Below are 15,028 nucleotides of genomic sequence, written 5' to 3'. Positions count from 1 at the left end.
AGCCTCCGGACTGTCACGTGATCGAATCTCCACCTCTCCTGGAGAAGAGGCGGTGACTTGGGGCTTCTACGGGCCGCAAGGCAGGACAAACCACTCCGGGACGCATTCGCACTGGAGGATGGGGGCCCCGCCTTTTCCCGGCGCCCGGGTCCAGGCGCACCCACCCGCGGGTCGTGCTGGACACTGGTAGCCACTGCCGGGGCTGACAGAACTCCGGGTCCCCGGCGCTGCGGAGCCGCGCGCGGTCTGGACCCCGGGTGCGCTCGCGCTCCTAACCCACATTGGCGGGCTTGTCAGTCTTACTTTGATCTTTAGGTAACCAGGTCCAATTGATACTTAGCCTACATCTGCAATGCGCGCGAGGAAACCCTGATGTCTGTCCGGATGTGCGCTTCAGTCTTCTCTTTTTGTAAAGGATAATGACACTAGCCTTTTGGATGTCCCGAGGATTAAACGGGCTGCTCATGAAAGGTGCCTCATAGAGGCAGACATGTCGTTAAATGGTAATTATTATCATTACATCAGTACATACAGATTCCCAGGTTGGAAAAGAGACATCTGCTCCGAAAAGGACAGGCCAACAGGTAATAAGACGAATAGGACCCGTAAAAGTATTCTTAGTACACATTTTAAACATTTTGCTTCATTTGAAAATTCCAAATGTGAAAAACTTGTCCCCATCTCCCTTTCCCAGCTGTAGAATTTCTATAAGTCCTCTTTGTTTATGCTTAGTGACTGTCAGCCCTCCTAGAATGTGAGATCTTCAAGGGCAGGGTTCTTTGTTTTGTTCCCTGATGTATCCCAAGGGTCTCTAGAACTACAAGCCAGCACATGGTAGGTAATAAATATTTGATGAATCAAATGAATGAATGTGAACTGCTTTGTCTGGTGATTGGGTAAGATAGTTGAGATGCAGTATCTGGGAGAGGGAAAAGAAGACTATCAGCCCACCCATAGCATACCCTAGAATGAAAAATGGTATGAAAAATGAAAGGACTTTAGAGATGCAGTCAGCATGGTGTCTTGTTTATGGTCATATTTTAATGAATCATATAAAATAGTTTCACATATTTTGATCCCAAATCCTCAACAACAAAAACAATTACTAAGCTACTCAGAATGTACATGTACTTTGTCTTGGATGTCCTGAGATGTGTGGAGCTCTGTGTATGTATCTGTGTGTGTGTGTGTGCACTTGTGTGTGTGTGTATAGTTATTGCCTGCAAAACTTGGCAAATATGAACAATATCTTTAAACCCAGCACTGCTATCCATAACTATTGCTGGTATTTCTCCTAGTCTGGAATACCCTTGCTGGCCACCCCCAGTTCAAATTTTTTTTGGCATTTAAAGTTCTCTATGTGTCACCCACTACTTGATCAGCAAAACAGAACTGGCCCTACCTTCAATTCGCATTTTTTACAGTTTTGTTGGGAAGCAGACACAATGCATAGATCAATAGTGATACATGATATGTGTATTTTCTATGGGAAAAAAAGAGGCATACTTTGGGAAGATTGAATGAAGAGATGACACCAGGGCATGGTTGAGTTTCATATGAAAATGGGTTAATCTGGCTGGGTGCAGTGGCTCACATCTGTAATCCTAGCACTCTGGGAGACCAAGGTGGGAATATTGCATGAGCTCAAGAGTTCAAGACCAGCCTGAGCAAGAACAAGACCCCGTCTCTATTAAAAACTGAAAAATTAGCCAGGCACAGTGGCGTGCACCTGTAGTCTCAGCTACTTGGGAGACTGAGGCAGGAGGATCACTTGAGCACAGGAGTTTGAGATTGCACTGCCAAGGAAACAATCATAAGATTGTGAATAGAGTGAATATACAACCTACAGAATGTGAACAAATATATGCATGGTACATCCAATAAAGGGCTAATAACTAGAATCTATACAGAACTCAAACAAATCAGCAAGAAAAAAAATCAAACAACCCCATTAAAAAGTGGGCAAAAGACATGAACAGGGGCTTTTCAAAGGAAGACAAACTAATGGCCAACAAACATATGAAAAACTCCTCAACATCTCTAATACTCAGGGAAATGCAAATCAAAACCACAATGAGATATCACTTAACTCCAGTAAGAATAGCTTTTATCAAAAAGTCCCCAAACAGGCCAGGCATGGTGGCTAACGCCTGTGATCCTAGCACTCTGGAAGGCCAAGGTAGAAGGATCGTGTGAGGTCAGAAGTTTGAGGTCAGACTGAGCAAGAGAAAGATCATGTCACTACTAAAAATAGGGGGGGAAACATCCCCAAACAACAAATGTTGGCCTGGATGCAGAGAGATGAGAACACTCATATACTGCTGGCGGGACTGCAAACTAGTACAACCTCTATAGAAAGTAGTATGGGGATACCTCAAAGAACTAAAACTACCACTTGATCCAGCAATCCCACTACTGGGTATTTATCCAAAGGAAAAAAACATTCTATAAAAAAAAAAAAAAAAAAAAACACCAGCACTCAAATGTTTAAAGCAGCACAATTCACAATTATAAAAGATGTGGAAACAACCCAAGTGCCCATCGATACTTGAGTGGATTAATAAAATATATAAAATGTATAGCAAGGAGTAGTACTAAGTTTTAAAAAATGGTGAACAGGCCCGAGGGGGGGTGGTGGCGCACACCTGTAATCCTAGCACTCTGGGAGGCCTAGGCGGGAGGATCACTTGAAATCAGGAGTTCAAGACCATCCTGAGCAAGAATGAGACCACATCTCTACTAAAAATGGAAAAAATTAACCAGGTATGGTGGCACGCATCTGTAGTCCCAGCTACTAGGCAGGCTGAGGCAGGAGGATTGCTTGAGCCCAGGAGTTTGAGGTTGATGCAGGCTAGGTTGACACCACAGCACTCTAGGATGGGGAACAAAGCGAGACTCTTGTCTCAAAAAAAAAAAAAAAATGGTGAACCAATACCTCTCATATTAACCTGGATGGAACTGCACATACCATTCTTCCGAGTAAAGTATCACAAGAATGGAAAAACAAATATCACATGTACTCACTATTAAATTAGAACTAATCAATCAACACTTATGTGCACATATGGAAATAACATTCATCCGAAATCAAGCAGGTGGGGGGGGAGGAGGGGATGGGTAAATTCACACCTAATGAGTGCAATGCATGCTGTCTGGGGAATGGGCACACTTGTAGCTTTGAGTCAAATGGTACAAAAGCAATTTATAGTAACCAAAATGTTTGTATCCCCATAATATTCTGAAATAAAAAATAAATAAATAAAGGATATATACTTAAAGTCTCTATTGCCACAGCAACAACTTTAAAAGGGGAGAAGGGGATGTAGGGATTCAGAAAAGTCCCTGAACATATGCAGTCAAAGATTTCATGTCCCAGCCAGGAATCTGACTGATAAGGAATATTAGTGCATGCTGCTAAACCCAACTTGCTTGGAGAAGTAGCTTGAAAAGGTTAACCAGTTCCTTGAGGTGAAGTAGCATCTCAGGAAAGTTTAGAATCAAAAACAAAGCAGATAAAAAAATTCAAACCAATAGTATCATCCTTTTGGGTTAAATTGGGAATAATCAATGCCTTTTTGTATGTAAAGTGATTGTACTGGTTAAGAGAATTTGGCAAATTAAAGGATATAAGAGGGGTCAGGGTGTGGTTGTGAGCCAGACTGATGCACAGCACTCTAGTCTGGGCGACACAGCAAGACTCTTGTCTCAAAAAAAAAAAAAAAAAAAAAAAAAAATTCTATTCCCTCGTCTCTGGTGCCATCTGGTGGCAATTTCCCATTGGTGAAACCTCTTCCAGGTGATTTCCAAGAAATCATTCATTCTACAGATAATTTCTGTACGTCACTCTGTATGAGGCGTTATTTCATCATTCTTGATTACTAAATACATTTTGTAGAATTTTGAAGGAATCATGTTACTTCTAAATTATTTCAGTTTCCTTAGACAGTTAGCTCACAGGGCAAGTAAGTACCAAAGGCATCCAGCCTACATTTTTGTTAACAGACTCTTCCATTGAGGGGGTCTCTTTCATTAACAGACTTTTGCTTCCATAGGCAGAAAAGCATATAAAACTTGTCTTTTTTCTATTATTTCTCATCATCTTCCTTATTAAAAGAAAAAAGTTAAATGAATCATAGAAATACCGTTGACCATTGAGCAATACAGGAGTTAAGGGTGCTGACCACCCCCCCTGCAGTTGAAAATTCATGTACAACTTTTGACTCCTCCAAAACTTAATAGCCTACTGTTGACCAGAAGAAGTCTTACCAATAACAAACAGTTGATTAAAACATATTTTGTTAATATATTTTAATATATTTTATTAATATGTTATTAATATATGTATTAAATACTGTGTTCTTTTAATAAAGCTAGAGGAAAGAAAATCATAAGGAAGAGAAAATATATGTACTATTCATTAAGTGGAAATGGATCATCACAAAGGTCTTCATCATCATCCTCTTCACGTTGAATAGGCTGAGGAGGAGGAAGAAGGGGAGAGATTGGTCTTGCTGTCTCAGTGGCGGCAGAGGCAGAAGAAAGTGGACCCACGCAGTTCAAATTCATGTTGTTCAAGGTCAACTGTAGTTATTTGCACCTCCAAAGCATCAGACACTGCCGGTGCCCCACTCACATCGCTCGTCACTTACCATTTCTGAGTGTTCACGTCCAAATTCCAATAACTAACATCTCTTTGCCTCAGCGCCCCCTTGTTTGGCAGAATGAAAGTGCCAGGGAAACAGTGCACTACTGCACACTTAAAACAACCCTCCACTAGTGACAGATGGGAGTTGGCATAAAAATACAGTTATGAGTTGAATTCTTTCTGCCCCCCCCCAATTTCTCATGTTGAAGTCCAAACCCCCAGTACCTCAGAATATGATCTTATTTGAAGATAGGGTGTTCACAGATGTAATCAATTTGAAAAGAGGTCACAGGGTAGGCCCTAATCCAATAGGACTGTTGTCTTTATAAAAAGGGAAAATTTAGACACAGAGACACACATAGAAGGAAGATGATGTGAAGGGAGAGAGAAAAGACAGCCATCTACAATGCAAGGAGAGAGGCCTGGAACAGACCCTTCCCTCACAGCCCTTAGAAGGAACCAGCTCTGTCAACTTCCAGCCTCCAGAACTGTGGGACAATACATTTCTGTTGTTTAAGCCACCCAGTTGTGGTACCTTGTTACAGCAGCTCCAGCAAACTAGTAACACCCGGTTCCCTCAGCCCTCAGGTGGACTAACTCTGAGGTATATGTTCTGTGCTGTTTCCCAGAGTCCTCTGAGGAAATTGAGCCCCACTTTCTCACAGTGGCAACTTCCTTAATAACACATACTTTACTCACTGCCTTCTCTTCTCTTTCTCACTTCCCGTTCCACACTGGTGTTTCCTGGGTTTACCTCCTAAATCAACTACTTGATCTTATATCTTTGTCTCACCTCCTCCTCTGAGGGGCCTCTAACCAAGACAGTTGATATGAAAAATGATTCTCTGATCGTCAGGTAGATTGTCAGGATGGGATTCTGGAATTAATGCCTCCCTGGCCAGATGAGAAGAGCCTCACTAGAAATGGAATGCATGATATCTGTGCTGCAACATCGTTGTTACTGAGGCCTCACCTGTGGGGAATTGGAGTGGAATGTAGGTGGAAAAGCTTGTGCAAAATCACTAGCATTTGAAAGATATGGGGGCAAAAGCAGTTCTAAGAGCTATAGAGTGGTTGGTTGGTATCAACTGTTGTTTATGCAACAAAGAAAATCACAAGCTCAGGTCACATAGGGCAGTGGTCCCCAACATTTTTGGCACCAGGGACCATTTTCATGGAAGACAGTTTTTCCACAGACTGGGGCCGGGTGTAGGCAGGGATGGTTTCAGGATGATTTAAACGCATTACATTTATTGTGTACTTTATTTCTATTATTATCACATTGTAATATATAATGAAATAGTTATACAACTCACCTTGGTTGGGGACCCCTGACATAAGGAATATTGGGAAAGCCAGGAAGCCCCTACGGCAGCATTTAAAAGATGCATTTTTATAAAGTTATAAAGATAACGTGAATATGTAAAGAAAGAATGTTACTTCTAAATTACTTTAGCTTTCTTCAGATCCCCTAAATCATAGGTCATGAAAGCACCTCAGCAATCCATCACACAGTGGAAATGGTACATTCTGGATCAGGCCTGAGCAAATCCAGAAAGCACAGATGTGTTACCCAAAGAGGTAATGCAGACACACCAATCCCCTTTCTCTGTTGCACCTATGCAATCCTCGCCTCACACCTCATAGAAGGTGCCCTTCGACCCTGTTGATGAAGAAGAAAAACTCAGGCCCGATTCAAGAACAGGTCAGCTGGATGTGTTAACTGTTAGTGTGCATGTGGACCGCTGCCACACTACAGCCTCACTTGGGAGTCACTGCAAAAAACAGTGGGGAAGAGAAGTACTGCCAATGGGCCGTGCATCGGGCAATCCAGCTGGTCATCATTGTTCTGAAAGGAGACATAGACCAAGGTAGATACAGAGACTGGCAATGGCACATGTCTTGACTGGTTGGTCAGGGAGGAAAATTAGAAGACTGAAGACAAAGAAGTGCAGGGAAGAAGAATGTAGGTGGACCTCTGGGAATGAGCAACAAAGTGTACAAATCTCTGTGTCACATCAATGTCCATGAGAGAGTATCCGCCACAGAAGAGGTGCAGCATGACCAGATAGCAAGGATGACTCATCCAGTGGAGTTAGCTAGTCTCTGTCCTTGGCTGCCCAGTGGCTCCTCAGTGGGCCCATAAGCAAAGTAGCCATGGTGACAGAATGCAGCTAAGAAGGGAGACCCTATTCACCAACCCTGATCTAGCAACTACTCCTGAACGTCTGACCAATCAGCCCAGAGGTGGAGGCTGAACCCTAAATACATTACCAGCCTTCCTGGAAACCAGCCAGGCACTTGGTCATCAAACCCATTCCACCCTACAATAAGCAACACTCTCTCTGCTGGGACTGATTCCAACACCGGATTTCTCCCTTTTCTGTCAACAGTGCCTCAGCCAGCACCACTATCCAAGTGCTTATAGAGTGTCTGGTGCTAGCATTATGGAATCCCACATAACATTGTCTTAGATCAGTGTTTCTCAAAATTTTTTCATTATCATTCCCCTAAGGAGCCTCTTTAGACATTTGTTTTCTAATTGCCACCACCGTGAAATCTTAATACCACAAATACACTAAATCTCTGTTTATGCACTGTATGTATATCAGTGTTTTATACATTAAAAGAGTAGGGTTTGTTTTGACCATCAGAAACCAATTTTTGTCCCCTTTGGAGCAATACTGCCCATGTGGAGAATGCATGCCAAGAGATTCACATTACAGTGAAGGTGGCACAACATGGCCAGTGTCCAGGGGCTCCCCTTTCCCTACTACACACCACGTCACCTGGAAGCTGCTGTCCTGGCCTCTCAGAGGAGCAGCAGCTGGAGGATGATATTTTGCAGGGTTGGGGTGCTGGCCTTGAAGATGAGGTATTAGTGTTTCTATAGCCACAATATGGTGCTGAATGTTATGACTCCGATAGGTAGAAAACACAGATCTGGGAACCAAGAGGTGAAAGTGGCCTCTGTCACCAAAGCTCCCACTGACCCAAAGAGAAATTCATGCTTATAATCCCTTTGACTTTGGGCTCTGCTGGATTAGAGAGGTGCTGGATTAGAGGGTTCTCCTGGCTCTAGGAGGTTGACAGGGGATACATATACCAGGGGACATAGAAAAGATTCCACTAAAACTATGGCCAATGCCTGGTCATTTGGGTTTCTTCATGCCAATGGACCAGTGAGTAAAGAAAGGCATAAGAATCCCAGCAGGAGTTATTGATTATTGTAAGGAAAAGGATGGATATATCTGGAACTCAGGAATTTCACTAGTGTACCTCTTTGTGTTCCCATGCCTGGTAATAAACTGGCTCCCCCCAAAAAAGGCTTGGGTTAAATAAATTAAAAATAACATATATTGACAATTTCAGCAAAGAGGGTCTACCAAAAGCCTGATAGCCAGGGCTGCAACCCCTCAGAGCTGAAGGCCCAGGTTACCCCACCAGTCAAGCAATCTAGACAAGCAGAACTAGCCATGTGTAAGGGGATGCTGGAATGTGTGTGTGTTAGTTTGCTAGAACTGCCATAAAAAATAAATACTGCAGACTGGGTGGCTTAAACAACTGAAATTTATTTTTTCATAGTTCTGGAGGCTGGAAGTCCAAGAGCAAGGAGATCAAGTTGCAGGCTGGGTTTCCTCCAAGGCCTCATTCTCTGCTTGCAGGTGGCAGACAGTGTCCTCCTGCTGCATCTTCTCATAGTCTCCCTCTGTGCACGTGCACACCTCCTGGTGTCTCTTCCTGTTCTTAAAAGGACACCAGTCATATGGGATTAAGGCCCCACCCTAAAGGCCTTACTGCAATTTAACCTCCTCTTTAAAGACCCTGTCTCCAAACACAGTCACATTCAGAAGTGGGGGTGGTGGGGATTTCAACATATGAATTGGAGGGGGGAGGGGACACAGTTTGGAAGAGGAAAGAGATGATGAATATCAGTTATGGATTTAAGATCATCTATAGCGACAGGGACTACAGTTTGTCCTGCTAACTTCCTGTTTCATTTGTGTGTGTTTGTTTCGGGAAGTCAGGACTTGCATTAGTGACAGGAATGGAGTAAAATTAACGTGGGGCACAGATGGATATGAGCTGTAAGGGGGTCAGATGCTGTCAGTGCCCCATCCACATGCCCTCAATACCTCCCATTTCATTCAACACCAGCTTGTCTTTCAACTGCCAGGATCTATGTCTCTGCCCAAGGATTCTCTCAGACTACTTGAACTCACTCTGCCAACTACATTCAAGGCAACCCAGAAGTGCCGGGAAATGAATGCCTCCCAGGAGCAGCCCTCAACCAGTGGCTGTCAGGAGTTAGTGAATAAATACCCGTCTCCAAAGTGTAGGTTCTGCATTGTTCCCCAGGAGTCCCCAACAGGAGTGAGCTCCAGCTGCTCACCGTGTAGCTTGCCTGATGATGCACACTTTTTTTGCCTTCCTTCCTTCCTTCCTTCCTCTGTTGCACTTCTGTACTGGTGTTTCTGGGATCCCCCCCCCCAGAAAAAGTACTTATCTCAGAGTCTGCTTCTGGTGGAACCCAAATTAATAAACCAACAGTCTACAGAGTAGCTCACATTTACTTAAGTTAACACGTATACCTACTTAGCTGGCTTCACTCCTTCACACTCCGTATTTCTCTTTCAAGTGGTGGTTTCTCTAGCTAGGTTTACTTATAAGCCACTAAATCTTTCATATTTACTACTATGTGTCAGTTGCTGGGGATACCACAGGAAAAAGGATAGACAAGGGCTCTGCTGTCATGGAGGGAGGGGAGTCTAGAAGGAAGACAGAAGTTGAACAATTAATTTCAAGAGTGAATCGTGTGATAACAAGGAAAATGGGTATGAGTGGGGAGGATACAGTAGTGAGATCCAACCTAGTATGGAGGCAGGGACAGTCCTCCCAGAGGAGGGAACATTGCAGTTGACACCTGTGCCATGGCACCTCCACGTGGCCTCCCTGACCAACAGTTTGCCTTTCTGCAGTCTAACAATCACAAATGGGACAAGAGGTCAAATAAAGCTAGGAAGAGACATAGGATCAACACACAAATGCAAAATACATCCCAAATCACCAAGAACTTTTATTTTACTTCATATCAAACTGGAAGAGCAATACAATAAAAATATTATTTTCCATTCATTAAACACTTTTACAACAATTACACTGACAGAAAAGTGAAATCCCTGAGGAACTGCCAACAATAAATAATATACCTAAAAATAGAATGTTCTGAGTCTGAAGGAAAATTTTCTGAGCCCGTCCAGTTTGGGGAAGTTTGACACTTTGCAAACTTCAGTTTCTCAAAAGGATATCCAACTGATGCAAATTTCCTGCCATGACAAGAAGCTGCTGCATTCAGTAGCGGGGAAATAATCAATCTTCTTTCAGTCAATTTGTCCGTAGTTCTGGGAAAGCTATTGGACACAGCAGGAGGAAGAAAATACTTGCTCTTTGGGGTGACATAGAATTTTCCAACATAATGAATAAGATTTTAACTTGTCTTTAACTAAAATGTACCATTTTCTCACAGTATGCAAATGTTGGGCAAAAGGTCCATAATCTCCCCTGCTTTTTGTGCATGACAAAGAAAGACCAAAATATTTGTGTAAGGGTCAGATGTACACTTTAAAAATTCCAGGGTCTGTTAAGGCAAAGGTTCTCTGTTGAAGACCCAAGAATGAAGATTGGCTTTGGAACTCTAGAATTCTCTTAAAGAACAGAATCAAAATATCATATTTCATTGATTCTGGGACATACTTTTTTTCACACCTTAGCATCTCAAATTTGAATGGGCTTGGCCATCAGTGGCCTGTCACAAGTTCACTGGCAACTCTCCTATCCTACCTTCTCAGTGCAACATAAACTAATGGCATGTTTTATGATCAATGGCTTCTTAAATTAGATTAAATGTGGTGCTCTGTAGTTTAGTGCACACAGTGATCCACATAAAAATAAATCTGACATTTAAATCCTGGTCATTTTCCCAACTGAAAAAGTGCTGGCAAAAATATTTGGCATCTTAAATTTCAGCATGGGCATCACAGCCTCAGGAAGGGTTAGAACACTGATGTGGGATGGGCTCTGGTTCTAGTTCTAGTGCTGTCCCTAATTAGCTGGGAGAACAGTAAGGAAATTGATTTCACACTTCTAGGCTTTGTTTCCTCTTCTGTAAAATGGGAAAGTACAATCATATGGCTTCTAAGTCTTCCAGCCAAAAAGGAAGGTAATTTTAAATCTTGCACCATTGAGAATGTGTGTCACTGTGGAAATTCCATAGCCATGCTACTTAAAGCCAAAGGAGCTTCTTCTGTAGTTGGTGGCTCAGGCTCCTTTGCAGCCACCTCTGCTCCCTCAAGAGTCAACACTCCAAATCCAGAAACTTGCCCGCTTCCCAAGTAGAAAATGCAATTCATTCACAACTTAAGTAACTGACAGGGAAGGAATAATTCTTCAGTCTGGGGCAATTTGTAAACTTTGTCAAAAAACTGCAGAACTCTACCAGCTTAAGTTATACTAAATGTCTACCATAAATTTAAAATATCAAAAAATTATAGCAAGGGTTCACTTCAAAGTCTTCATAATTGATATAATTTGGCTATAGATTCTGCTGTTCTGGGTGCCTCTTTCCAGGACATAGAAGCATTAGCCAGAAAAAGCTTTGCTTTCTGAAAGAAAATAACAAAGAAATTTATTTTAATGAACCATACATGTCAGCACCTGCTCCTATATTGAGAGTATATTCAGCAAGTGTGCTGGCCAAGGAAAACAAACAGTGAGGAACAGGTACTCCAAACAGTGAAAAATAGAATGCAGTAACAACATTGCTTTATGGTAAATAATACACATATTTATATTTTTTGATACAGATATTTTTAAATTCAAAACTTATAATCTATCTTTACCTAAACACGTTAGAATTAAAAACAAAAATAGGCTGGGTGTGGTGGCTCATGCCTGTAATCCTAGCTTTCTGGGAGGCCGAGGCGGGCGGATTGCTCGAGGTCAGGAGTTCGAAACAAGCCTGATCAAGAGTGAGACCCCGTCTCTACTATAAATAGAAGGAAATTAATTGGCCAACTAATATATGTAGAAAAATTAGCCAGGCATGGTGGCGCATGCCTGTAGTCCCAGCTACTCGGGAGGCTGAGGCAGTAGGATTGCTTGAGCCCAGGAGTTTGAGGTTGCTGTAAGCTAAGCTGATGCCATGGCACTCACTCTAGCCTGGGCAACAAAGCGAGACTCTGTCTCAAATAAATAAATAAATAAATAAATAAATAAATAAATAAATAAATAAATAACAGTTAAAATCAATACCTGCAAAACAAATTGTAAATTTCTAAATCTTATTGTTTAAATTTCTATTCCAAAGGTTCATTGAAACTCTTTTAAATGCTAATATAAGTTGCTTAACTAGGTTATTAACTAACCTAGGCTCCCTTCTTTAAAACTCTTGATATTCATTCATTATTTATTTATTTATTTTGAGACAGAGTCTCACTCTGTTGCCCAGGCTAGAGTGCGTCACAGCAAACTCAAACTCCTGGGCTCAAGCAATCCTCCTGCCTCAGTCTCCCAAGTAGCTGGGACTATATGCATGCACCACTACACCTGGCTAATTTTTTCTACTTTTAGTAGAGATGAGATCTCACTCTTGCTCGGGCTGGTCTCAAACTCCTGACCTCGAGTGATCCTCCCATCTTGGCTTGCCCAAGTGCTAGAATTACAGGCATAAGCCACTACACCGGCAGATATTCAGTCAATTTTATGTGTATATGTTGAGCCCCTACTCACTGTGAAGGTACAGATACCAATGAACCCCAATGAAATGATATAACTCAAGTAAATGTGTTGGCACTGGCATCTTGCATTTAAACATCAAACTCTTAGACTCTGAGGAACTAGAGTTGTTGGGTCAAGTCCTTCTATTAAATCACTAGAATATATGCTGTACCCAAACAAGTAAAGACAGAAAATAAAGAGGTAAAAAATAAAAGGAAGCACTTAGTGTTGCCAGTGCCCTGCCCCACAGTCATCATCTACAAGGTGCTTCAGAGAGCAGATTCTACCTTTGAATCCCAAGACATTGATTTACCATGTTCCTGCTCTGCCTCGAGATAGGGCTTTGTCCCTTTCCATGAGAAAGAGGTAGCCTTATGAAATGAAGCAGAAATGATGACTAGTTATAAAGACTACAATTTATCAGTAGGTCGGAAAGTTATATATAGAGAATGGGACATTTTATGCTTTCAATTTCTCTATCTTTTACAGCAAAATTGCTTAAATAGTAAATATATTTCTTAAGCAATTTAAGAACTTATGTTTAAATGTAATAGATGCTAGCTGATTATTTCTATCAAATTAAAACAACTTGCTTCTGTCCCATATAGCTAGTTGGCTATAAGTCACAAAGGAGGTGTTTTGAGAGGGCTGAAGACAAGTAACATTTGATGTGCTCACTTGTAGACAGTATAGAACATTGTAGGAAATGACCATGGAACACTGTTAAAACTTGTTTTGCTTCATAAATGACAATTATATATAACCAACACCAAGCCAGAAATGGTGGGAGAGAAGCTGTTCCGGTTCTCTTATGACTTCCTGCAACCTACTCATCTACTTCCTGTCACTCCCAAGAACATAATAAAATCAGGAATTTTATTATGGATCAACTCTCTAAAACAGTTTTTAGTCAGCGAAGTAATAAATTTACATTGCAGACAAATGAGAAACCAAGGTAAACAAAAAGAAAAAATATTACCTGTTTAGGAATATATCCCTTCAAACTTTTTCTGTGCTTATGTATGCCTATATAATTATGCCCCAAGATATGCCCTTTTAGGGTGAAGGAATTATATTTTATTGAGGAGTTTCATTTGGAATTGCTATTTGGGCTTCTGAGGCATTCCTTCACATTTGAGAAGTCCGATGTGAACTTGGAGCATGTTGCAAGTGCCTGAGTGCCAAAGGAGAGCCGCCACGCAGTCATCTTTGCAGGAGTGGTTGGCTTAGTAGCGTTCAGTTCTCTTCTAATAATAATCCTCATGGTTTGCTAGTTCAGAGCATGAATAATCTGGTGCAGGGTGACCCCTATGATGCCCGTGTATAAATAGTGAGTGTGATATCATTTGCACTCTTTCCACTAACTTCTTTTTACTTGACTTTTCCCCTTTTAGCGGGTAGGGGAGTACACCAAAAGCTAAATTACTTACTGAGGCTCATGTGTGTTTTGTTTGTGAGCACTGCTTTAAGGGTAAGTGTGTAATGGCAAAGAAAGAGCTTATCAAGGGCAGAAAAAGAGTTACGTAATATAAATGAAAAGAAAATATCTTCATTCAAATAGATATGGTGTGCTCTCCAGTCTGCTTCCAGTCATAGGATTCAGAGGGGTATCCTGAAGGGACACCACTCTGGCTGGCCAGTGTACCTGACTAGGCAAGGCTTTGCTTGTTTGTAGTGGTGTTATAGAGAAGCTTGAAAACCTTCAAAAACACAATCGCCAGTCTAAATGCAACTGAATTATATGCAAAGTAAAGTTCCTCACCCTTGATGTTACTGATAGAGCAAACTGTAGTCACCAATCAAAGTGTAATCAGGGTCCTCTGCAAAAACAGAACACAGGACAGCATTCAGATAATATTTTTTCATGCTAAGATCTTAGCTCTTTTCAAGCCAAGGCATTCCCCTGAGAGGTTCTGGTAACTTCCCTTTTGTAAGGAGAAAATATATCTGGCAACAAAGCCTATAACTGGTAGTCATGTAGAGAACATTGTGGAAATCGCTATTCTGACTCCTTTGCCCTCTTTCATCCATTACCAGATAGCAGCACCCACAGTAAAATAAAAAATGGACAAGTTACCAAGTGGCAATCATAAAACAATAAGAAATAAAATAATTTAAATAAACAATAAGAAATAAAATAATTTAAATAATTTAAATTGTTCAAAGATATAATAACTTCAGCCACATTTTTTTCAGTCACTAAATTTTTACTAAGCTATGTGTAGCACAAGTTGTTCTCTTCTCTCATTTCCTTGAACATAGATAGGTTTTTTTTTTTAACTCAAATAATAATATTTGTTGAACAACTACTATGTGCTCAGAACTGTATCAGGTCCTGTGAGTGATACAGGAGAAGGAGAAGACAAAATGCCTGCCTTCAGGATCTTATCACTACCCAGGGCACACAACTAACAAAAAATGCTAATGTGCAATTCTCCCGGAGGTATCACAGGAGATAGGAGAAAAAAGAGACCAGTGTGATCAGTGAAAAAGATCTCATTATGGGCAGTATACAAAATGTATAATATTGAGTTCTATGTTTCTAGACATCTATGCCTTCTATAAATTCTATTTCCGTGTAATCCAAAGGGAACTATGTCTCAGTTC

The 15,028-nt window shown here is 41.3% G+C and overlaps 1 protein-coding gene across 4 annotated transcripts in view; it reads right to left on the bottom strand.

Moving 5' to 3' along the window:
• Nucleotides 1-8,213: 8,213 nt before the first annotated feature.
• PSTPIP2 (proline-serine-threonine phosphatase interacting protein 2) overlaps nucleotides 8,214-15,028 on the bottom strand; it is an 84,284-nt gene continuing 77,469 nt past the window's right edge. For 2 of the 4 annotated variants that reach the window (XM_075993485.1, XM_012790314.2), the window contains 2 exons: nucleotides 14,184-14,241; nucleotides 9,699-11,307 (listed from right to left, as the gene is read on the bottom strand). In XM_075993485.1, the coding sequence (XP_075849600.1) occupies nucleotides 14,192-14,241 (50 nt within the window). In that variant the 3' untranslated portion in view covers nucleotides 9,699-11,307; nucleotides 14,184-14,191. Of the gene's footprint in view, nucleotides 8,387-9,698; nucleotides 11,308-14,183; nucleotides 14,242-15,028 lie in introns of those variants that run through there. The other 2 variants (XM_075993483.1, XM_075993482.1) reach the window with 2 other exon arrangements.

This window comes from Microcebus murinus, chromosome 17 (genome assembly GCF_040939455.1).
Source record: "Microcebus murinus isolate Inina chromosome 17, M.murinus_Inina_mat1.0, whole genome shotgun sequence".
NCBI classification, from domain to species: domain Eukaryota; kingdom Metazoa; phylum Chordata; class Mammalia; order Primates; family Cheirogaleidae; genus Microcebus; species Microcebus murinus.
This window is presented reverse-complemented; position numbering and strand designations above follow the sequence as displayed.